Genomic DNA, 26370 nt, shown 5'->3' on the forward strand with positions numbered 1-26370 from the left:
CATTCCGCAAAGTGTCGTCAATGACGTTTGTCAGTTTGAGAGGGCCCACAATAAAAATACATATTACGAATTTTTAAAAGTAAATTTTTGGTGTTTTTATTGCAATGAAATGTCGTTCCGTGGAAGAGTATTAGGATTTGTGGAAGTAGTTTTGAGAGTGCCCCCGTTGTTTGTGATTGATGAGATACTTAGAGTTGGACTTCTTGGCATAGTGGAGCTGTCAGATCAGGATTTGCAGCAAAGTGAAGAATTATTAGCATCTAAGCAACAATACAAATACAATAATGTTACGACGACGGGGACCAGCGAGACCTTCGATCCCTTGGTCTACAGATTTATCCTCATGTCTTTTATCAGGCTGATAATAAGTACAATAGGTCAGTATTCATGTATTATTTTCTTGTATGATTCAGTATTTTGTGGCTGCTCGTGCATGATATTGTTGTTAACAATAGTTCAAACATTCATCTATGACACGCGGCTCCCACTGAATATTTTGACATTGAATCAGGTGTGAATTTGGCACTCTTAAGGTTATGTACCAAGTTCAATTGCTATTTGTATAATATATAATCAACATCCTAAAATACCCGATTTGTGTAGTTTATTATTTGATCTCCATAATATAATACATAATATTAAATAAATTCATATAAATAATAGATTTTTAATCAATTGTGGTCTCATTATCAGATTAATGATTTAGCTGATATTTTTTTATTCTTAGGTTTGAACAAAACATTATAATGGTGTATTTTATAGCTTTTGTGTTCTCGATTTGATTTTAATTGGATTGGTTTAGATTTTTCAAGGTAATTGGTACATTTTGACCTTCTAAACATACCAATCTTGACTTATCTCATTGGTATTAGCGGAGTTAACTTGAGTATTAATTATATCAATTTTAACTACTTCTTTTATTAACACTATCATGAGCTTTTTGCTCTGGATGACTTATATATAGTCCAAAAATCGGCAGATTTATATTTTTAATTGACCAAGGGAGAATAAATAGGCAGTTAATATTAGTCCCAATCAATATATGTCATAAAATATTTATACTTTGTATAAAATCAACTTCAGTATGCCAATTTTATTCACTGAAATCAATAAAAATTAAAGTTTCTTCAAATCAATGAATTGCAGTTTCTTCCTCAAAAATTTAATTTTTTTAAAATTATATCCATGTATAGTATACAGGGTATGGCTATTGTATTACTTCACACAATTAATTTATTATCCTTTGATAGTATTTTGCAGACTTTTAGATCTTTACTATAATATGTACTTTGCTATATTACTTTGCTTTTACAATTTTTACAATGTTAAATACAGTAGATCACTCCATGTGTAGATTGCATTATAAAAAACCAAAACAATAGTAAGAATATATGCATAAAAATTATTAAGAATCATCAACAAATGACTAGGCAGTAATTTATTCAATTATGTATTTAAACAATCCCTTTATGTTAAAGTGGAACACCTTTTATATCTAATCATAACCAGATACATAATAATTTCAGCTCAGCTGTTTCTTATCAGGTGCTTCAATTAGGGATTACTTTACTATTCAAAATTTCATTTCATGTGCTGATTTTTGGTTCATGTTGATAATTACATAAAAGGAGTAGAGAAGAGATAATCGTGTGTTGTAGATATGCTCATTCCATTTTTTGACTATGTAAATAACTAGGAAGTGTTTATTAAAATAATGAAAAAAATCACTTTTTACTCAAAAAATTAACAGTTTACCCCTGTCATCCACCTTTATGATGCCTTTAACACGTTAAGTGCCACATGTATCACACTGATTTAGTGGCCCCGTGTATCCAATGTGGATGCACATGTATTTTTGTATTTTGAGCCGTGTACATCCGCATCAGATACACACCATCTAAATATCTTTATGGGTGCTTGTAAGTAGTGGCCTAACAAACCCAAAACTGGCCTGCAGGTATTGCATTGATTTTTGCCTACATATTTTTAAATAAAATTAAGGGGAATGAAACAATTTATTTATTTTATACAGAAAAAAAATATATATAATAAAACATTTGTGGGTTAATAAAACAAATTAAAAGGTAGTATTTTTCAATAAAATAAACGAAATGAAACTGTTTCTAGATACATAAAAAAATAACTACAAAACGTTTATGGCTTTCAAAACTCTAAACTAAATAACATATTTTTTTATAAAATATACAAAAACGAAATAATTAACCCTCTACACAAATAAAGCATCTTTTAGAAGAAATATCAGTTTATAAAGGATTTATGTCTCGAAAAAACACTCTAAACAATAATATTTTTCTCATGAAGCCAATGTACTGCGACAGCTTTGTTATTATTGAAATGAATCATTTGAAGCAAGAGCTGAAATCTATTCCTGCTCATCATCGATTTTATTCTATTGTTGTATAAAAATGATGTCGCCCAATACGCTTGGATACTTGGCAACTCAACAAGCTCCATCCATATAATAATTCTAAAAAATCTCTCAATTTCTTCCGGATTAGTATTTACCCATTTGTTTATTCTTGATCTTCATAAAATATTTTTTGCTTGCACTGGTCGGTATAACGATTTGTTTTAATCACAATATGGTTTATGATGTCATTGGATACCATGAGTTTATAAAAGTGATATGGTGATTTATTATAAAATTGTTCGTATACTTCTGCTTTTACGCCAGCATGTACTTCAGAAAATGGAAACGTTTTTAGATATTTACCTTGGACGGGTTTCCATGTCAGCCCATCAACTGAATTTGGAATATCCACTTTACTTGAAGATGTAGATGTATCCAGTTCAAACTGTGAAATAACACCCTCTAGTGTTCGTGAGATGGTACTGGTACTGGCACAGTTATTGCCTAAGGTATTAGCACAATCTTCTTTGGAACTTTAACTTTGGATTGTTCACTATTTAAATTTTTTCCATTTTTAGTTTTGTAAAGAAGAATTTTTACTATAACTCGAAACAGTAGCAAATGGTGCTTACTCCCTTTCAAGAATAAACAATTTAGACTCTTAAGTTACTTTTTGAAAACATTAATGTTTGGGCAGAATGGATCCAGTAGGAGGCCATTCTCAACAAGGAAAAATGACAAGCATAATCAGTCCTATGAAAAAGCATATAAAAGAGTGCAGTGTGTTGAGTTCCATGTATGTCTTTAAATGCACATTGGCTAATAACAGGGGACAATTAATATTTAGAATTTTAAACAAAAATAACATATCAGCTTTCAACCTGTGGTTCTTCAGTGTAAAAATGTTAAATGGAGACATTATTATAGAATAATCTACGAAGTAATTTTCAGCATGTTTTATATTAATATGTGCTTTAAAAGCTAATGATCTTAAAAACTACCTCTGAACTCTCTCCAATCCATCAATGTAGACTTGATGAAATGGGGTCCAAACAACAGAGCAGTATTCAAGACCTGAGCGTACCAGAGGGCAGTACAATATTTTGAATACAATATGTGAGAGATCATGACTGTTACAATAAATAAAACAAAGATTACGAAATTTCCTTAATTTTCCTTAATTTTAAGAAAATGGCTTCTAAATTCTCATTGACAAACTTAAGGAATTATCATCCCTTGAAAATCCCATATCATCCCATTGTTGTTAGAGATTTTAATTTTCCAGAGATTAGCTGGCCCATTATTTTCAAAACTGATACTACCAATTCCCAGAATTTGTTTAAAAACTTTATCATGGACTCAAATTTATTACAACTGATAACTGAACCTACAAGGTTTAAAGCCAACAATAATCCTTCAATTTTAGACTTACTTTTTACAAAGGAGTATCAATTAATTTCTACACTTGATGTATCCTCTCCTGTGGGTCTTTCTGACCACTCGCTTGTTACTGCTCACATTCAACTTAGTTTAACACCGCTTTGCAAAAATAATTTCATAACATATGCTACTACTGATTTCTTTAATGTAAATTCAGTTTTATCCCAGTTAAACCGGCAATCTATTTTTCTTAATCACTCTGATCCATCGTCAATGTGAGACTTTTTTCTTCATACTGCTATTACAACAATTTCTGATCATACAACCAAACGACAGCTATACAGAAATCCACTAAAACCTTGGTGTAACCTCTCAGCTACCCATTTAATTCAACATAAGCCAAAGCTTTGGCAAACATATAAACTGGTTCCCTTGATGATTTTCTCGCCCACCGTAGTTTTTCTAACCGAGTTAAACAACAATCGTTGCTAAGTTAAGAACAAAATTTGAAGAATCTATCATTGCAAGTGGTAATAGTAAAAAAGTTTATCGGTACATTCGTACATTTTTATCTTCTAAAGTCTCCATAACATTACTTCAAAAAGCTGACGGGTCTTTATGTTTTTCGAATAACGAACCTTCGGAATGTTTATCGTTATTCTTTTCTCACGTTTTTATAGATAAACCTAACGATACCATTCCTCAAATAATGTGCCCACGTTTGTATAAAACTCTTGATAATATATCTTTCACACCGGATGCAGTTAAAAATTATTTATGGAAACTACACAATAATTCATCACCTGGATTAGACGGACTCACCTCCTTTTTCCTCAAAACAATGTACAGAATCTGTAGCCTTCCCTATATCTCTCATAATGGATGCTACTTTTAATCAAGGTTCTCTCCCCTCGTCCTGGAAATTGGCTTCAGTTACTTTTATATTCAAGAAAAGAAATAAACTTGATTGCAATAATTATTGTCCAATCAGCCTGGTTCCTATTGTCGGCAAGGTCATAGAATCGTTTATTTCAGAAGCTATGTCTTCTTCTTCAAGAAAATGTCATCCCTCACCAACAGCAACTCAATATGGTTTTAGAAAGGGTACAGGCACTAGAGAAGCAATTATGGGATTGACACTGATGGCAGAAAGGTATCTTGAGGTTCAAAAACGGCTGTATGTGTGCTTTGTCGATTATAGAAAGACCTTCGACGCATCAAACACAGAAAATTGATTGAGGTGCTAAAAGAAGTAGGGTTGGACGGACACGACATAGCTATCATAAGTAATACATACTGGAACCACACAGGATGCGTTCGAACAGAGAATGGAAACACCAAGTACATCAATATAGAACTAGGAGTGCGTCAAGGGTGCATTTTATCCCCCCTATTATTTAATGTATATGCCGAACATATAATCAGAGCTTCTCTTGAAAATCGCCCTGAAGGTGCCAGAGCCAATGGAGTTATCATTAACAATATAAGATATGCCGATGACACCGTAGTATTAGCAGAAACAGAAGACCAACTAAAAATATTGATGAACATATTATCAGAAGAAAGTCACAGGCTGGGCTTGGACATTAACTTTTCCAAAACCAAAATTCCCAAAGCTTCATATACCTGGGCAGAGAACTAAATAGTCAACTCGACCACTCAAAAGAAATTAGAAGACGCATTGAAATAGCAAGATCTGGTTTAATGAATATGCGTAAAATGCTCTGTAACCCCAAGCTATTAGTCTCAATAAGATTGAGAACACTAAAGTGTTATGTGTGGTCTCTATTACTATATGGCTGTGAGACCTGGACATTAAAACAGTATGACGTCAACAAATTATATTAATTTGAAATGTGGATGTACCGCCGAATGCTAAGATTAAGCTGGACCAGCAGAACTACGAATGAAGAAGTACTGAGAGCAATGAACACACGCCCTCATCTGGTCAATACTATCAAAATTAGAAAGTCATATCTAGGACACATAATGCGCCATAGAGAATTTGAGGAGCTTCAGGTAATAGAAGGCAAGATTGAAGGTAAAAGAGGCATAGGACGAAACAAAAAATCTTGGCTACGAAACATCAGAGATTCTACCCACACAAGAGGATTATAGGAGAATATATTTATGTTTTTTCGTGTAATAACTCTTCATTCGTCTATTTGTATTGGTTCTATCTTTACTCTTTAATGGGTATTCTGTCTGAAGTTCCTTAACGTTTTCCATGTCTCCCTTGTTTTTGAGCTTCCCATTAAGCTACCTATATTTTTACATTTTTTTCCAAAATTTGTGTTTTCTGCATTTGTTTTAATTCTTGTATTACAGCCGTTGTCAATAAATATAATTTCTGGTTCGCTCTTTACTATTACGCCCTTTCAGATACGTCAACATTTCGAGGTCATAACACTAGTTTTGAAGATATTAACAAATTAATCATAATATAACATATAAAAAGAAACTGTATATAAGCATCTGATTGTTTATTTATATCTTAAAACCAGTTTTCTGTGTGAATTCATAGATTATAACTAAAAACAGGTACAAAAATGGTATTGGTACTGAGAAGGTCAAAGTACTTTAATGAGTTTTTACTGTTTTTATTAGAAACACTTGATGACCATAAAAAACTAGGACTTTTATCTACAATGACTGTTCGTTGTTGTAAATCAACTTTTACAAGAAAAAAATATATTAAATGTTAAAACAATTGGTTTTTGTATAACTGTGTGTGATTTGGTTCTAAAACAGTAGATTGCAAGGTTCATTCGCCTAAATCTACACTCAGTCTAACAATTCAATATACGCCTATTTTTTAGTAAAAAAGAAAACTATAATTTGGAGATGTCAGTTTTAGATTGTGCATAAATGTGAGGGAGGACATTAACCCTTAACTACCATGGCCAAAAATAGTAACATTTGTACCATGGCAGGTTCAAATTTGACCCCCCATTGTTTTTTGTATCAAAAAATATTCTTTTTTTAACTTAAATATTCTTTTGTTTTATTTTAAATTATTTTGTTTACAGCTACTTTTACATTTATATAAAAATAAACGAATTTGGTTAATTAGATATAACTTTATTTAAAAAAAACTTTTGTATTCAGTCAAATTAACATAGCTATGCACTTTCTCGAATTATAAGAAAAATAATAACAATGTGCAGTTTTTTTATATCCAATGGTGAAATCTAGCTATCATAGCTCTTACCTAAAATTAAAAAAATCGATTTAGATTTCGTATCTCAAAAATGACAAGCATGATTTTACCTTAATTTTCAACACAGCTTATGCATAACGTCTGTATGCGGGAATGATTTTTGCAAATAAAATCTCGACATTTATCGCACGATGAGCTTTCTTTCTTTTGGTTTTTGGAATATGGACATATTTTACACCTTCCCCTCTTTTTTCGTCGTTGTGGCTCTGGATTTGCGGCAGGCATTGGTTCCTGAAATCCGGAAACTTTAAAAATGGCACTACGAATTTCTCTCGGTAAACAAGTTTGCTGAGCTCTACGAGTTAAATGGGCCTTAATAAGTTCTTGACCTAAAGTTGTTACAAACAATCTTCTTTCCATTATTTGATTTTGCTGAACTCCATTAAAAATTACGTTAGCATTTAATCCTGCAATGTCCAAAATGCGAAACCATATTACTTGAGGCCATCTACGAGTTCATCTGCCAGTTTTATAGCATGCACATTTCTTATCCAATGAATCCACCCCACCTTTTGTCTCGTAAAAATATATAATCTCTGGCTTTCCATTAATCATTGTATTGGGATGATGCATAGTTGACACTAACAACACTGCACGATTTTTCTTAGGAACAAAATATACAAGGCTCTCACTTCCTGTAAAACCAAATAAGGCAGAATTAGGTGGCCTGTTTTTTTGGGGTTGAAATTCAGCAGGAACCTCTCTTTTATTTCTTTTTAGAGTTCCAACATATGAAATTTTATGGTTTCTCAGTTCTTTTATAAGCTCAATGGACGAAAACGAATTATCTGCTGTTATGTTTCTATTTGTACCATAAATTGGTGGAATAAGTGTCAAAACATCTAGAGTGGGGATGGATAACTTTTTTGGATTTGCTCTGCGTGTATCTTTTCCAGTATATATAAAACCATTTAGCAAATAATGTGTCTTAGAGTCTACTAAACACTGCATTTTCAGACCGTATTTGTCTGGCTTATTTTTGCGATACATCCTGAATTGGCACCTTCCTCTAAATGCAATAAGCATTTCATCTATTGTGAGATATTCACCACAGCTATAATTGGACTGGCAATTAATTACAAACATATTAAAAATATTGGATATAGCTGCCAGTTTATCTCCGTGCGCAATACGTTCTTGTCTAGTAGCTGGGTCGTCAAAACAAAGGCTTCCAAGCAAAAAATAAAATCGGTTTAGTGACATGGTTACTCGAAATATATCACGGCCAGTACCATTCGTAGCAAATAAAGACCTTAAATCTTCATTATTGGATTTATATACCCCAGCTAAATATAATAAGCCTAAGAAGGCCTTTAATTCAATTATGTCAAGATGATTGGTATATTGACACGATAAATTGTGTAAATTATATTTAGAAGCCATATTAGTTATTCGTTCATTGGTTTTCTCAAGAATTTCTTGCAATATATCGTGGCTAATAATACATTCCCAAGCATCAACTGGTTTCTCTGGCATACTAGCTCGAGCTTTTTCAATAACACCAGGTAAATGACTAATTAAATTATGCTTACGTGTACGAGAAAAGGTGGGAGAAGTTTTAGACCAATTGTACCTATTTTTGCCATAAAACACATCCCTTGAGTCAGCTATATCACTTTCTTCACCCCAATATTCACTACCAGTTTCGGAATTATTAATTTGCCAATTTTTTTCGTCATCATCGTCCCATTCCTCTTTACTGTCTGTTTCGTGATCACTGTGTTCACTAGCCTGGTCTAAAAACTCACTGTCACTAACTAGTCCATTGTCCATAAGACTACACCCCGCCATTTCAAATTACTCGTTAATTGCACTAGAAACACTTATACCATAAGCGGGTCAAAATTGACCCTATGCGTGCCTAACTCTGCAGTAGTAACAGATAAACTAACGGAATTTTCGTAGATCAATAAATCACCTACCGGTTGAAGATTAGCAGAAAGCGCGCAATGCTCAATCTATGTTTCGGTAGCGAAACTTGGCATTAAAAACGCGGGGGGTCAATTTTGACCCTGCCGTGGTACTTAAGGGTTAATGTAAATAAGAAATAGAGTTTGTAAGTGTCTAAAAATAGACGCTTCTTAACCCATTATGATCCGAGTAATTTTTTTTTGTAATTTATCAACCCTTTCATTACTGTACTGTTCACCTTTCAACCGATTAAATAAAATTTAGTTGCTAATTAACACAGGTTAGTGATATATATTGTTTATTTTTGATATTGTTTTCATCGATTTTACCATAATTTCTAAACGGGACTCTAGTGTCCCAGTAGTAGTTTATACCGGGTCGTATTTATCCCATTCGATTTGTTTAGTTTCAGACTTACTATGGCACGTAGACGTTTTCGAATACAAAAAGAGCTTCAAGAAGAAATTGAAAACCTCTAAATCAAATATTTCTGAAAATGAATCCGACGAAGAACCTTAAGCTGCCTCAAAGTCTGATTATGTACCTGGTGACAATTCTGCCTCAGATTCTGATCCTTTTTGTATTTTGTAAATACAAATTTGAATTTTGAAAATGAGAAGAATTTTTGATTATTAATACATATTATCAAATTCTCCCATTCATCATTTATATTTAGTTTAGTAGATTTTGTCCCATATATTGATTTTTAATATACATAATTTCCGCGGTATCATCATCATTGGTGCTACAGCCCTATAAAAGAGCCTCGACCTTCCCAAGTCTATTACGCCAGTCAGTTCTATCAATTGCCAACTGTTGCCAGTTTGCTGCGCCTATTTGTCTACCATCCTCATCTACACCATCCCTCCATCTGAGTTTTGGTCTACCCCTTTTTCTACTTCCCACAGGTTGTGACATAAGGATTCTTCTAGGAGGGTTGTTCTGCTGTGATCTTGCCAGATGTCCTGCCCATCTTAGTCTTCCTATTTTTATAAAGGATACTACGTCTTTACCACCAAATATATGTTTATATCTGTGATATATCTCGTAGTTGTACCTCCTTCTCCAAACACCATTTTCACAGATGCCACCAAATATTCTTCTCAGAATCCTTCGTTCAAATATAAGCAGGAGATTTTTATATAGGTATATATGGTTATATAGTATAAGGGTTTTGTATATATGGTTATTTTTGTTTTTTGGCTTAAGTTTCTGCTTCTCATATGTCTACTCAGTCCAAAATAGCATTTGTTTGCTAGGATTATTCTTCGCTTGATTTCTTCCGTCATGACGTTCTCCTTGGTGATCAGGGAGCCTAAGTATGTGAATTTGTCCACCACTTCAAAGGTAGAATTATCAACCGTGAATTGGTGGTCGATGTTTCTGGCTCTATTGTTGGGTGTTGATGCCATTATCTTAGTTTTCTCCTAATTTACTTTACTTTAGATAATTTCCGCGGTATACTCAAGTATTTTATTCTTGGCTTCGCAATTCTTCACTATTATGTAGTTTATTATCGATCTTCATCCTCAAACACTGCAGGTGTATTGGTGAATACGATTATGTCCAAAGAACATTCACTTTGTTACCTAAATATCTCAATTAATGTAGTGACTCAAAGTCAAAGTATCGCCAAGATTTTCGCGCAGCCCTTTCAATCCAAAACGCTAAATCAAAATAAGTCTTCTTTATACTCTGTTAGCATCCCAAGTGGTAAAACTAACGATATTTCCAACCCAATAAACTTGCCCTTTTCTAAGCAAGAATTGACTCTAGCCCTATCCACTACAAAAAAACTCAGCTGGTGGCCCTGATGACATCCCCCCAATTTTTCTCAAATACTTCTATGAAGAAACTGTAAATAAATTGCTTTAATTGTACAACCTAATCTGGTCCCGACAAGAATTTCCTTCCAAATGGAGGGAATCCTCCAACAAATTATAACTCTCCAAACTCGTTTTGGCCAATCTCCCTTAAATGTACCCTTTGCAAATAATTGGAAAAAATGATCAACAAGCAATTAATTTGATATCTAGTTTTGGTATCTAATTCTGGTAAAATATCTGGCTTTAGACATAACCGAAGTACAACTGATAATTTAGTGATCCTGCAAACAGATATAGCAAATGCTATGGCCTTCAAGCAAGACTTAATCGTAATAATTTTTGGTATAGAAAGTGCTTTCGATACAACATGTAAGTCGGTTATCCTTAAAAAACTGATAGAAAATAATCTTACGGGCAACATAGTATGCTTTATAAACAACTTTTTAAATAATAGAAATTTCAGAATCACAGTTAACGGAGTATTATCCGACAACTATGTCACTGAAAATGGTGTACCCCAAGGTTCTACTTTGAGTTCTACCCTCTTTCTACTAGCCATCAATATTTGCTCTCATATAAAATCTCCTGTTAAATTTGCTCTATACGCAGACGACCTTATTGTATACTGCCAAGGAAAATCCACAGCTGCAACCTCATCTTTAATACAAAATTCTGTCGAGTCCCTTACTACATGGTCCGAGAAAACTGGCTTCAGGTTCTCTTTCTATAAATCCAAAATAATTAAATTCGTCACGAGATACAACAGCTCAGAAATACCCAAAATAACACTAAACGGAGTAAATTTAGAGTTAATTAAATAAATGAATTTGTTAAAGACATTATCCCACCATCAATGTGGTGCCGATGAAAGTGTACTACTCAAAATATATCGAGCTATAATCCGATCCAAATTAGAGTATGGTTGTATAGTTTACTTGTCCGCATCAAATAATTTATTACAATTTTTAAATTTTGATCCAATCCCGCTGAAAGTCTCTGTTGTGAATCTCATGAACTCCCCCTTTACCTTAGGAGGCAGCAACTACTACTATCTTATGCTATCAGAATTTCATCGAATCCGACTAACCCTGTATTTAATCTTCTAACTTCGCCAAGACCTGGACTCGTAAAGTCGCCCAGATGTATACTTTCAATCCCACAAATCCTGCAACCGTTGTGCCAAGACACAAAATTATCTCAATCACTTGCATCTGTAAAATCAGAATCTCCGCCATGGTCTAAAACATCTTCTTTTATAAACACTTTGTAAATTTAATAAGCAACAAACAAATAATATCATTTTTCTACAAGCTTTCAATGATATTGTGAATACATCCCACTATGATAAGGTGCTTTATACCCATGCATCCCGAAACGCAGATAGAGTTGGTGGTTCTGTCACTACAGTTGATACAGTATTAGGACAATACCGAATATCCAACGAATGTAGCGTGTTTTTAGGAGAACTCTTCAGTATTTCAAAAGCTCTCCAGTTCCTTTTTGACAATCATCAAAGTGTAGCTCTGTTCACCGATTCCTTATCCGCAATTCATTCGTTATGTAATATTTTCGATCAACATCACCTAGTGCAAAAAATACTAGAATCGATCAATCTCCACACTTCCCGAGAGACTTTAATAACAATAATATGGGTGCCTTCTCATATCGGCATCCAAAAAATTGAGATGACTTACATCGCTGCAAAAAAAGCAATCTACATCCTACTTACCCATAGAACACCCAGAAGATATAAAATCAAAATTCAAAAGGAATATACAAGGCAAGTGGCAGGAACTTTGGATCACCAAATACACAAAGCTCAGAGAAATACAATATAATGTTAACAGCTATTTATCCCTAGCATTTCTGCTCCTACGGCGAATGCCGACGAAGAAGAAGTGGAATTATTTTACCGAGATATCGAAGAGACACTGAGAATAACGAAAACAAGAGAAATCACGATAGTCCCAGGTGATCTCAATGCAAAGATTGGAAAGGGACAAAGCGGAAAGTGTATAGGACACTATGGTATGGGAAATCGAAACAAGAGAGGTGACCGTCTGTTACAATTCTGTCAAGAGCAGAAATTAATTATTACAAACACATTTTTCAAGTTACAAAACAGACGACTGTATACTTGGCGATCGCCCGCAGATATATCGGAAAAAGTAGTCAAGAACCAGATAGACTACATTACGATCAATGAAAGATACCTTAATGCTGTTAAAGTCGTAAAAGCATATCCTGGATCAGACGTGGCCTCAGATCACAATCCACTTATCGCCAAGATTACACTCACCCTTAAGAATATTAAAAGACATCAAAGAATCCCTACAATAGACACAAGAAAACTTAAAGAACCTAACGTTGAATTCCTCCAATATGAACTGCATGTGAACTGCAGCAAATTGAACACAAACACCAATGATATTGACGAGTACTGGGATCGACTAAAACATTGTCTACTGGAACCCTGTAAAGAAATACTAAAGACTTCCGTAAGGAGAAAAGAAGAATGGATGAATCATGAGATACTCAAATTATGATGAAACAACGGAGACAATTTAAAAACAAAGAACAATAAATACAGAGAGATAAACCACGAGATCAGGAAGATGATAAAGCAGGCAAAAGAAAAATACTTTAAAGAGAAATGCAAAGAGATCGAAGATCTTCAAAATAAATATGATCTGTTTAACCTACACAATAAAGTTAAAGAACTGGCAGGACTATGAAAACAAAATCCCACTGGTGCACTTCTGGATAGACGGGACTACTATAACACAGACGGACGAGAAAGTACAAAGATGGGCAGAATATATCGACGAACTGTTTGATGATGAAAGAGGAGATCTGGAGCACATAGAACTTACGTCAGAAGAAATAGGTCCATATATTACAAAAGAAGAAATATTACACACATTAAAAACAATGAAGAGTGGGAAAAGCCCTGGACCTGACATGCTTCCTATAGAAATCCTAAAAATTCTAGATGAGAAGCACATTGATGTTTTAGTGACACTCTTGAACCAAATTTATAGTTCAGGCGTATTACCCAAACAGTGGTTAAAGTCGATTTTTATTTGTCCCCCCAAAAAGAAAAACGCAAGAAAATGCAGCGATTACTGCACCATTAGCTTGATGTCTCATGTGCTAAAGTTACTACTAAAAGTCACCCATAACCGAATATATCACAAACTGGACATAGACGTTAATGATACAGAATCTGGTTTTCGCAAAGACCTAAGAACGCGTGAAGCTCTTTTTTCACTTAATATACTGATACAAAGATGCCTGGACGTCAATCAAGATATATACGCATGTTTTATTCACTATAATAAGGCATTCGATAATGTACGACATGAACAAGTAATGAATGTCCTGATTGACTACAACGACCTCAGGATCATATCAAATTTATACTATAAACAGCGAGCAAAAGTACGTGTTAAGGAACAGCTGTCAGAATAAATTGAAATTAGACGTGGAGTGAGACAGGGATGCTTATTGTCGCTAATTCTTTTTAATGCCTACTACGAAGAGATCCTGAAAAAAGCTGTTGAGGGTAAAACAGCTGAAATAAAGGTAAATTGAGTTCCCATTAACAACATTGGATATGCGGACGACACTGTGATCTTAGCCGAAAATATTGAAGATCTTCAGAGAATGGTGACCAGAATAGTGGAGTATGGAAAAGAGTACGGTCTAACAATGAACGTCAAGAATACAAAATTTATGAGAATATCGAAAACTCAAAGAAATAACGAGAATCTTCTAATAAACGGAACCAACATCGAACAAGTGGACAAATATGCATATCTGGGAACAATGATTTACTCTACAAATGATTACATTCAGGAAACAAAATCAGAATAGAAAAGGCTAGAGCAAATTTCAACAAAATGAGAAGAGTGCTATGTACGAGTGATTTAAAATTGGAACTTGTTGAAGAGTTAGGTTGGCGAGGTGCTATGTTTTTTCGACTTTTTTTATGGAATGGAATCTTGGACCTTAAACGCGACATCAATTAAAAAACTGGAATCATTCGAGCTGTGGGTGTATAAAAGAATTCTGAAAATATCGTGGACAGAACACGTCACAAACAAAGAGATTCTGAGAAGGATGAATAAAGAAATAAAAATTTTAAATACAATTAAAACAAGAAAATTGGAATATCTCGCACATACTACACGTGGAAAGAAATACACAAATACTCCAACTGATTATGCAGGGAAAGATCCAAGGAAAGAGAAGCATAGGGAGGCGTAGAATGTCATGGCTGCGCAACCTGAGAGAGTGGTATGGATGTACATTAAATGAACTTTTCAGAGCAGCCGTCTCAAAAGTCCCAATAGCTATGATGATTGCCGACCTCCGCAGCGGAGATGGCACTTGAAGAAGAAGAAGAAGATCCCTAACATCCCTGAACAGAAAAGAGAAGATCGTAATACGAAGATTGAGGATAGGACACACACGTTTGACACACGGTCACCTTATGTCCTCTACAGACGAACAGTTATGCTCCCACTGCAACGATATTCCTATTACCGTTAAGCACATCCTCACAGAATGTCAACACTACCAGGCCAATCGCATTGCCAACAATATAACACAAAGTTTAAAAGAACTTTTGAACTGTGCAAGCCGACTCAAGAGAATAATTAATATACTTCCTAAAGACCACACAGTTGTTTAACAAAATATAATAATTTAGATAATATATATATTGTTATTGTTTACTATTGTAAACTCTGTATCATAACCCTCTAGGTACTATTGTAAACATTTGCTCCCGTGTCAATGACCAAAGATGTCGAGACACGTTAATTCGAAATATAGATCTCAATTATTGTCCTTTGTTATTATTTAAGTGCTGTTCACTGTTTCTTCCGACTTCTTCTAGAATATGCAAGTGTTAGATTCTAGCATTTAAGTATCCAAAATAAACATGCGTAGTAATTAAACCTAATTTTTGTTGTAGGTTGTGCGACAGCATTATGCCTCTTCATACTCAGCACGAAACACCTGATGGTGGTCTACATGTATCTCATGTCCGTCGGATTGGTATTCGTCTCGTACTGGACCAACGTCAACACCGTCAACACAGCGCTGAATCTGGAGACCTTCGGAAACGGAACGCTCAACATCATCAACGTGGTGTCACTGAGTTTGGAGCAACTATTCCAGCACAAAGATTACTTTTACAACATCTTTCAAAATTATTTCATTCAAATTTTGTTGTCTATTATATTTACTAATATCCATCTTGGTCCCAGGAATCCACTATTGCAGAAAGTATTACCGATAGCGTTCCTGGTGCCTTCTGTTCTGGTTATTTTGCCTACACCTCCGGTACTTCTGTCCCACATACCGATGGTAGCTGCACTGATACCTCTAGCTCTAGTCAAATTCGTTCTGTGTACGTCTCTTCTACAAATCATCCATTCCATATACTCGGGCTACCTGCACGCGAAGAATTTTGTGTCCAATTTCGGCATGTCTGCACTCGTCGAATCAGAATGGTTGAGACTGAACGTACCAGAAGTACTGAGAACTTTCTGGATGCTGCGAGTATTAGAGAACGCCGCAATTTTCTATCTATCAGGATATTGGGACATAGATGATGGGCACTCTCCGTATTTCAGACTCATGAAGTACTTGATGGTGACAGGTTGCGATACGTTGACAGCGGTACTCGGCATAACTAGCGTAGTATCTTGTATGTGCAATTTCATCGGAAAATTCTTCCAATGGGTGTTGTTAACTGACGATGAAAACGACAAAAATTTCGGTACCGTTTCTGCTATAGTATTCTACATACTAGCCCTACAGACCGGACTAACGGGACTTGAACCTGAAGTACGATTCGTACGATTGTGCAGAAACTTTTGTTTATTATTCACAGCACTATTGCACTTCACTCACAACGTGGTAAATCCTTTGTTGATGAGTTTGAGCGCCTCGCACAATCCTTCTTTGAAAAAACACTTGCATGCCCTTCTGGTATGTCTAGTGCTCGTCATTTTACCGATACTGCTTATGTACTACTTGTGGAAGACTCAAGAAACTTCCACGTGGCTACTAGCAGTCACGGCTTTTAGTATAGAAGTGATAGTTAAAGTATTCGTGTCGTTAGCTATTTATTCACTATTTCTTCTTGACGCTAGAAGAGAAACGTTCTGGGAAAAGCTTGACGACTACATCTATTACATACGAGCATTTGGCAATACCATAGAGTTCTGTTTCGGCATATTTTTGTTCTTTAACGGAGCATGGATCTTGCTCTTTGAGAGCGGCAGTGCCATCAGAGCCGCCATGATGTGCATCCACGCCTATTTCAACATCTGGTGCGACGCCAAAGCGGGCTGGTCCGTCTTCATCAAGCGAAGAACAGCTGTCAATAAAATAGAGTCTCTACCGGAAGCCGACAGGGAGCAATTGCGCCTATTGGACGACGTGTGCGCCATATGCTACCAAGAGATGCAGAGCGCCAAAATAACCAAATGCAGGCACTTCTTCCACGGTGTCTGCCTCAGGAAGTGGCTCTACGTCCAAGACAGATGCCCGCTCTGTCACGAGATCCTTCACGGCATCGAATCGGACGAGAGGAAAGAAACGAACCAACAAGCGGTCAACGCCAACGTGGCCGAAGAACACAACTACGATAGGTGATAGAATGTAGACAATGTGATATAGGTTAATTTTATGAAATGAGCTTGGAGGGTACAGGACTGTAATTGTCACCACGAACCACGTTTTTATTGGCTGTTAATTGACTTTGAGAAAAGATATTTATTTCCTGATAAGAAGATATACGATATACATGTAAATTTTTATCAGTAAAGTTGGCAGTTTCGGTACAGGTTTGTACAGATTAAGTTTACTACCTTTATATACATAGATACCTTTTATTTCCTCACCATTTCTTTCTTTAGTTCCATTCCAGATACTTAATGTTACGTTCATAGTTATTTTGATCAATCCGCATCCGGTCACATGTAATTTTGCGAAATTTGACACCATTAATCAAGTTCTTTTTCCTTTCTACATTTGCTGTCTCGTGAGACACGATTAAACAGCTTTTTCCTGTCTAGAACTGTTCTTTCTGGCCACCTATGCGACCACCACGCAGGCGCTTGCATTTGTGGCCTGAAATAACAGGTCCAGACTGGAAAAACTCACTAATGGTTTCCTACGTCATTACAAGTCTAGACAAGAAAAAACCTGATTAATGGTGTCAAGATTTGCATTTAGATAATAAGATTAAATTCCTGGAAGTCCAGGTGGCCTGAAAAAACAAGCCTAGACAGAAAAATCTTACAAATTATGTCAAATTTTGCAGAATCGGTATGTTCACCAGACCTCTATCATTTACTTTTTACTTGTGAGGCTTTGATCTGAATCATATGAACTGCTTTTTTTTGCCATAAGAATAAGTAACTTTTTATTAAAATCAGTCAATCTTCAATCCTGTAAGCCTATAACGATCGTGGAGTTCATTTATGCCACGAGCTGTGCCAAATGGGGTTTACCAGAGTGATATTAGTCATATACATGGTGTGTCCAAGCAATTGATGAGCTTCTGCTTAAGCTTTTCCTTCTAATACAAGGTTTTCTAATGTTTTAGTCTTGAGTGAATAACAATTGTGGAAAAGCTTGTCTTTCCTTCCATAGTATTCAGATATATATGCATATAAAACAATTTTCCAGATATATTCATTTTGCAGTGGATCTACTAACTACGGTTCTTCTTTCTGTATTGTTTTGTCATTAACGTCACTCAGTTGAAGGTCCAAATAACTAAAAGAATAATTGGAACGTGAAAAAGTGAATTAATTTTGTGCTTTTGACATTGTCACCGTCACTTGTCATTTAACCTAACCCCAAAATAGTTTGTGGTTTGTCGTTAACTCAATCGATTAAAAAAATGTCTACTTTCGCCTTCATCTGGTATTCATGTCTTACTTTAAGATATATATTATAAAAAAACAAACCTCAAATAGATATTTTATTTTTGTTTGTATTCTGTTGTACTCTTTTAAACCTGTATTGAACTTTGAACTCCTCTAGTAATTTCTATATCTCTTGTATAAATATCCAATTTTCTCCTTTGTATAATTTTTTCCACTTATAAATGTTCTTAAAACCTAACACATAATAATCACCTGGTTTGTCCTATAAAAGCGACATAAATCTGTTCCTACTCTTGATCTAGATTATATTTTTGTAAAAAAAATAAACCAAACATTGTACATATTGTTCTTATGACTAATTATATGATAAGTGTACAGAAACTGTCAATTTTTAGTATTAAGGGGTGGCGAGAAGTATTGGTCTCAGAAAATTGTGTGAATACGGTAAGAATTATAGTTTTCATATTTAAAAGGAAAAATTATGTGTTGATATTTGCCAATGTTAAATTAAAACTGTAGTGGAAGTGTCAGAACAAAGCAAACGAACGGTATAAGGCTAAATTGAGCATCGATTGTGAAATAAAAGGTAGTAATTTCACTATATTCTTCAAATTATGGTTTTTTCTGTTTCTTTAGTCTAAATGGCCATTGTTTTCCTCCCTTTTCCTCAAATACTCCCTTTTATACTGTTTTCTCATCATATTTCTCTTCCTTTTTTTATCAAAGGTACTTTATTTTGAAAACTTTAAATATTCTCTCTATTTAATTTAATTTAGTACTTAGTACAAAAACATTGAGGCATTCGAGATGTGGTGTTACAGGAGAATGTGGAAAATACCATGGACAGAAAGAGTAACAAATCAAGATGTTCTGCTGAAGATGGAGAAGGAATGCGAAGTCATAAAAACCATACAAACGAAAAAACTGGAATATCTAAGCCACATAATGAGAGGAGAAAAGTACTCTCGGCTTAGACTCATAATCCAAGGAAAAATCTCGGAAAAGCGAAATGTGGGACGTAGGAGGATTTCCTGGTTGCGAAATTTAAGGGAGTGGTATGGGTGCAGTTCAATACAGTTGTTCAGAGCTGCAGCCAACAAAGTAAAGATTGCTGTGATGGTAGCCAACCTCCGATAGGAGACGGTACTGCAAGAAGAAGTACTTAGTAGTCTTAGATCTTCTTTTTCTTTTTCCTCTTTATAAGCAATTCTCCTTGTTCATTGGCGTCTATGGAAGGTTGTCACTCCATCTTTTGCGCGGTCGTCCCATACTTCTTCTGCCGATTGGTGACTTATCTCTTGCTATTTTGACGACATGGCTCTCCTCCGTTCTGCTAATGTAGTTATTCCATTTTTTTTTATTTTGCGTCCATACATTTGTACACTGTACGTTACATTTTCTTCTAATCTCTTCCCTTCTCTTTCGATCTCTCAGCGTATTTCCTGTAATTCTTCTCAGTACTCTCATCTCTGCCGTTTCCAGTAGCCTTTGCGTTGTGGCTGTGTCGGGTCTTGTTTCTGAGGCATATGTCATTATTGGTCTTACACTGGCTTTATAAATTCTTGACTTCATCTCAGTGTTAATGTGTGTCTAGCCATAGTGTTATTGAGGTATCCTGCCAGTCTATTTGATTCTTTGTCCAAGTCTCCATAGCTAGACAGTGTAATTCCCAGGTATTTTATTTCCATTACTTGTTCAGTACTGAAGACTCGGAACAGCCTTAGATCAAGGTGTATAAATCAAATATCAAATGATCAAATAACTAAAAAAATTACTGGAACGTCAAAAATTGATTTAATATTGTTCTTTTCACGTCGTCAGTGTAATTTATCCATTTATCCTTACCTAAAAATTGTCTGTGATTTGTTGTATATTCAATCGATTACTAAAACTTACGCTTTTGCTTTTTTCTAATACTTTTTTCTCACTTTAAGTTAAATACATATATGTAATAAAAAAAAAATCTGAAATAATAGAAAATCTGCTAAAAATTACTTTTTTCGCTGTTAGACGAACCGCTTGCCAAACAGATTTAGTTTTTTATCATTTCAGATAGTTTTCCCCAAATAAAAACTAATAATTTCGAAACAGTTCAAAAAAGAAGACTATATTGCTTCTGTCTGTAGTATGTACACGTTGGCTAGTGATACTGTTTAAAAAAATTTGTAATAATCGGTTTTTTTTCTTCAAAGTCAATACTTGAACGTGAGTATAATATGGCGTTTCCCAAAAATTGTTTTGCTTTTGGTATATTAATTTTTTTCCGTTCCCTGCTCTTTTCTTTCTTCCTTTCCCATCTTTGCCTCAGCTTTTCCTTTTTTCTCACTGCATCTGCCTTTCCTCTTTCATCAATAAGACTTTATTTTGAAAACTTTAAACCTTCTTAGTATAGTATTTAAGTCCTAGATCAAGTTGTAAAGTTCAAATAACTAAAGACTGTGACTGGAGCGTAAAACATTTTTATTAATATTGTGCTTTTGACATTGTCACTGTCAGTTGTGAGCGAAAATTACCAAAACAAAAGTCTAATATCTCAAATGTCTATAGAAGTGATTTGTTGTCAGATTTGTACTCAACAACTCAAAAAACAGACTATTTTATTTGTAAAACAATTAGACATGTTTGAAAGACTTAGTCAGTCATAGTGAATCGGTCTTTTTAAATTTTGACATTTGACATAAACTTAAACCATGTTTTATACATAATGTTCACTATTTTTACAAAAGAATTGCAATTTCTGGAGGTTATAATGGTCTCACAGTCGCCTTATGTCCACTCCAACTTGACTTTTTTCATCTCCAAGAATCGGACAACACCATTTTTAACCAATAAATGCCCAACCAGCTAAAACGAAGAGTGGGCAATGGTTTTCGCTCTATAACAAACAAGCTACTAATGATTTTAGTCCCATAGCCGCCTTACCCACCAGATATTGCTCCTCTTGACTTTCTTATATTTCCAACAATCAAGTAACGCAATTTTCAGGTATCAATAACGCTGCAGCAAAGAGCGTATGACGTTGAAAGTTCGGCTAAAAGTCGAGTTAATATCTTTTGTAGTTTACTGAATGTTACCAAGATTGGTTAAGCTACAAATATATGTATAGGCGTTTTTAACATCACAGCAAGGTCAATGAATGCGACCACAAATCTTCTGGTGGAATGCCAAATGCCAGAACAGATTTTTAAGAAACAAAAAAAATTCTAGGGGAAATTTTTCATCTCCAAGAATTCAATAACACCAAACAGCTACAACGAAAAATTGGAAATTATTTTACTCTTTTAACAAACAAGATACCAATTATTTTAGTCCCATAGCCGCCTTAACCACCAAATGTTGCTCCTCTTGACTTTTTTATGTTTCCGACAATCAAGGAAAGCGATTTCCAGAGAACAGATGCTTAAAAAGCTGCATCAACATCAAAGAGAGGGTGAAGTTGGAATTTTTACTAAAAATCAACTTAATATCTTTTGTAGTTTACTAGATGTTATAAAGGTTGTTTAAAGTACAAATATGTGTATTATTAAAATGAAACGAAATTGCTCGTGTTTAACACATAGTTCAGTATAATCTGTAGCTCAATTTCTCAGGTCTTTTAGTGTCAAATTTGATACCAAATTCACATAAAATGACCTACAGAATTGATAGTGTTTATGCAGGAAATTTATTGACACTATGAACAAAAGCATTTGAGATGTGCCTATATCGGAGAATGCTTAAGATCCCGTGGACTGACCGAGTCACAAATGAGGAGGTCCTCAGAAGAATGAATAAGAACCTAGAGGTACTGACCACCATCAAATCTCGAAAGTTACAGTTCTTCGGACATATTATGCGAAATGAATCCAGATATGCTCTCCTTGAAACCATCCTGCAAGGAAAAATATTTGGAAAACGAAGTCCAGGAAGAAGAAGAACATCTTGGTTAAAGATCCTCAGAATTGGTTCAAAACAACATCTGTGCAGCTTTTCCGCGCTGCTGCAGATAAGATAAAGATCGCCAACATTCGTAACGGATAGGCACATCAAGAAAAAGAATGAACAAAAAATTGAAAGTTCACACGAGACTTTCAGTTTGACACACACACACACACACACACGATTTGAATGAGACTTACACACTTCTAAGAACATTTGCGCATACAATTTATTGGAGTGAGGAGAATTGGTCCAGGTCAAGGACAAATTATCCGACCCCCAATGCTCTCCAGAAACTTCTCCATGAATCCTCTCATGATATCACGCTGATGCGCTATGCGAGGCTACTATCATCATAGTGCTTGTCACGTGAGCGTCTTGGGAAACGGGAAACCTCTCACTTAACGTCTTCTCCGCGTGAAGTCTAGGACAGCGTGAGTTGGCACGTGCGATTTGTTTTTTTTTTGTTATCAAAAAAACTAATTTACAGATCGTCATTTACTGTCATACTTACACTAGTAAAATATGAGTCTACAGAGTGGCAAGAAACATTTTTGATATCTTCATTCTTTCAATTTGTGACATCTTTTTGTTAGTTTATTAGTCAGTAGTGAAAAATTGTATTATTTTTCAACATGTCTCTTTCTCGTTTATTATACACATATTCCATACAATGTTTTTCCAATGAGTGCATCTATTTGTAGACAAAAATTTCTTCTTAAAAGTCAGAACGAGCCAATGACAGCGATTTTTCACGAAAGCTTTTTAGTACTAAAGTTATTCCACTTTTCTGCCTAATACCTTACGTTCTGGAAAGATATCACAACTTTGTCGTGGCTCATAAATCTTTAATGGTTGGTATTATAAATCTACCTTGTGCAGTTAACTATAAATATTGATATGAAAGAAATTGATGATCTAATAAAATTGACAAACAGTAATTCCATCTGTAGAACTGCCATCTAGTGGCTATGACTAGAAACAAAATGAAAATATCACGAGAACATTTCGTTCTAGCCTCGTATATTAGTTTTTTTAGTATGCGGGAGATTTATAGAATTTTTGTTGTCAATACGGCTGCCTAATCATTGGGTAGTCAGTTTCTTCTTTTACTCTGTTTACTGAAGTAAGTCCCAACTTGTGCTATGTTGGTCAAATTTTGACTTCGACTGGAAGTAGCGAGAAGTTACTATAGCTATATACTAATAAGCTAATATTAATTGTTACTTAAAAGTAAAAAATTATTTATATTACACAATAAAACAAAGGTTTAAATGTTTATTTTTGAAATGTTGAATGTGTTGCATATGGGAGTCCATTTCAATTTGGGTAAAAAGAAATAAATAACAAGCCTTACAATCAATTTATTCTACAACGGACGACTGGTTTTACATACTACAATTTACTATGCATCGTCGTATCTCCAATACGGTAAACTAAATGCTAAAAATTTAAAATACCGATATTAGGGTGCTGTGTGGTAGAATAAATTGATTGTAAGTCGTTATTATTTGAATTTTACTGTTTAAAGATTTCTTTTTACCAATAGAAAGTTTTTAATCAAAAAGTGAATATGCACTTTCATTATTCATGTTCAAGCTTCGTTCTTCAATTAAATAATTCTGCAACAGTACGTTAATTTTAGCTAGTTATAATGAGGGGGTAGCAATTTTTCGTTGTATGTTCCGACAATGACTCGGTCAAATGTATTTCCAAACCCAATGACTTACCTCTTTGATAAAAATAATTTTTGGAAAACGTTCGTAAGTTAGGCAATCTCAAATAACTTATATATTTTGGTTATGTATATGATTTCATTTTGACAATTTGTCTAAGATAGGTGTACATATATATTGTATAGATACAATGAATTGAATCGGGTTCTCAGATTGATTCATGAAACGAAAGAAGCATAAAAAGGTGGATAGAAACAACAAATTTATCACTTATTTGAAAAACCCCATAAGTCACAAAACTAAAACATTCGGAAAACAAGAAAAAACTGTGTGAGGAAAACACGAATATTTCTACATGTTAAAAACTGACCTAATTCCATTTATACACTGTTTCTTGACTTTTCACTCCAATATTTTTTGAAAAAAAGATATAAGCTCAAACTTGATTGACTTATGTGGTTTCTCAAATAAATTGCTCAGCCTCATCTGAAACTAAACTTAAATTAAAATGAAACAAAATACATATAGTACTGTAATTTATATTAAAAAAGCACAAAAAATATTATTACAACTTAAAAAAAAACGATAAGTGTGATCATTCATCTTCTTCAGGTATATTATTGGTCGTTGTGGGCCAGTTGAACAATTCATTATAAACTCCTGGACAAAATTAACGCACCACTCATATTTTTCTTATTAGTCTTTATTTATTGATAATTTACTGTACGACAAGTTGCCTATGGACCTTGTTTGATAGTGACAGTTGTTATGTAAGCTAATAATAGTCTTGTTTTAACAATAATTTGTATTAAACTTCGTTCTAGACTAAAAGTGAGCTAAACTTTTCATAAAAAGTGCCGATTAAAGCAAAGTGCTTGTGAGAAACAAGCTTTTTATTGTGATATTTTTCATCACATGCATGTTCATTTGCATTAAAATCAAATAAAAAAATAAACCGCCAAAGAAATTTGTCAATGGAGGAGGCAGTGCGAGCATCGACTCTCTTAGATGAAGGATATTCAATGCGATACGTTGCAGGTTTGTTAGGAAGACATCATTCCAGCATCAGTCGCAAGGTGAGGCAATATAGTGAAACAGGGTCGTGCCATCGAAGACCAGGGCAAGGGCGAAAACGTTGCACTAATCAAAATGATGATCGATGTTCGAAATGTCGCGATATCATCTCGAACAGTTAGAAGATGTTTACATGAAGCAGAATTGAGTAACAGGAAACCGGCCAAAAAAACCTTGCTTAGCAGAGAACACAGGGTTCAGAGATTGAATTTTGCAAGATTGCATCAAAATTGGACCATTGATGATTGGAAATGATTTCTTTGCTCCAATGAGACTAGAGTAAGCCTAAAAGCTCCAGATGGTCGTGAGCGTGTCTAGCGAAGGCGAGGAGAAAGGTTTGCCAGCTGCAATATCTCTCCTAAAGTACCTTTTGATGGTGGCTCTAAAATGTTTTGGGGGAATTTGTTTTGAAGCTCGTACGGAGTTGGTCCCCGTACGTACGAGGTCTATGAATGCCCATTATTACTTAGACAACATTATTGTCGAACATAATGCCTTTTGTTCCGTTTCTTGGACCTAATTTTTTATTCATGCAAGACAACGCTCGTCCTCATGTGGCTCGACAAGTTATTGGCTACCTAAATGATGTTGATATTCCATTATTATAGTGGCCACCTAACAGTCCGGACATGAATCCTATAGATCATCTATGGGACTCTCAAAAAGAGATTCGAAGTCGTAGACCCCCTATTGCCAATCACAACCAACTCATTGAGGCCGTTATTGAAGAATGGGAGAATATTCCGCAAGCTTTTGTTGAATATTTGATATCAAGCATGCCTCGACGCATAAATACAGTCATAAGAAGTACAGGAGGGCCTACACGGTATAAGTGTTGACCCAGATGCATTTTATTGTGTTAATTTACTAATTTTTTTCTTTTTGCACTTTGGAGTTATGCTAGCTTATTTACGCAGTTCCGGCAAAAACAAATTTTTAAAGAAACAATAAGGCAAATTAAGGTCGTGATAAAGTCATGTTGGACTTATTTGTAGGTGTTTATTATTATTTCAATGTAACTTAGTTTTATTTTGTGTTCATATTGTAAATATTTAGATTAATTAAAGTGGTGCGTTAATTT

The 26370-nt window shown here is 34.7% G+C and overlaps 1 protein-coding gene across 1 annotated transcript; it reads left to right on the forward strand.

Moving 5' to 3' along the window:
• On the forward strand, positions 1–26370 carry Trc8 (TRC8 ring finger protein). The gene is made up of 2 exons (XM_072531344.1): positions 1–377; positions 15690–26370. Exons 1-2 carry the CDS (start codon positions 110–112, stop codon positions 17378–17380), a joined length of 1959 nt encoding a protein of 652 aa, XP_072387445.1. The 5' UTR covers positions 1–109; the 3' UTR covers positions 17381–26370.

Source organism: Diabrotica undecimpunctata, chromosome 5 (assembly GCF_040954645.1).
Source record: "Diabrotica undecimpunctata isolate CICGRU chromosome 5, icDiaUnde3, whole genome shotgun sequence".
Taxonomy (NCBI): domain Eukaryota; kingdom Metazoa; phylum Arthropoda; class Insecta; order Coleoptera; family Chrysomelidae; genus Diabrotica; species Diabrotica undecimpunctata.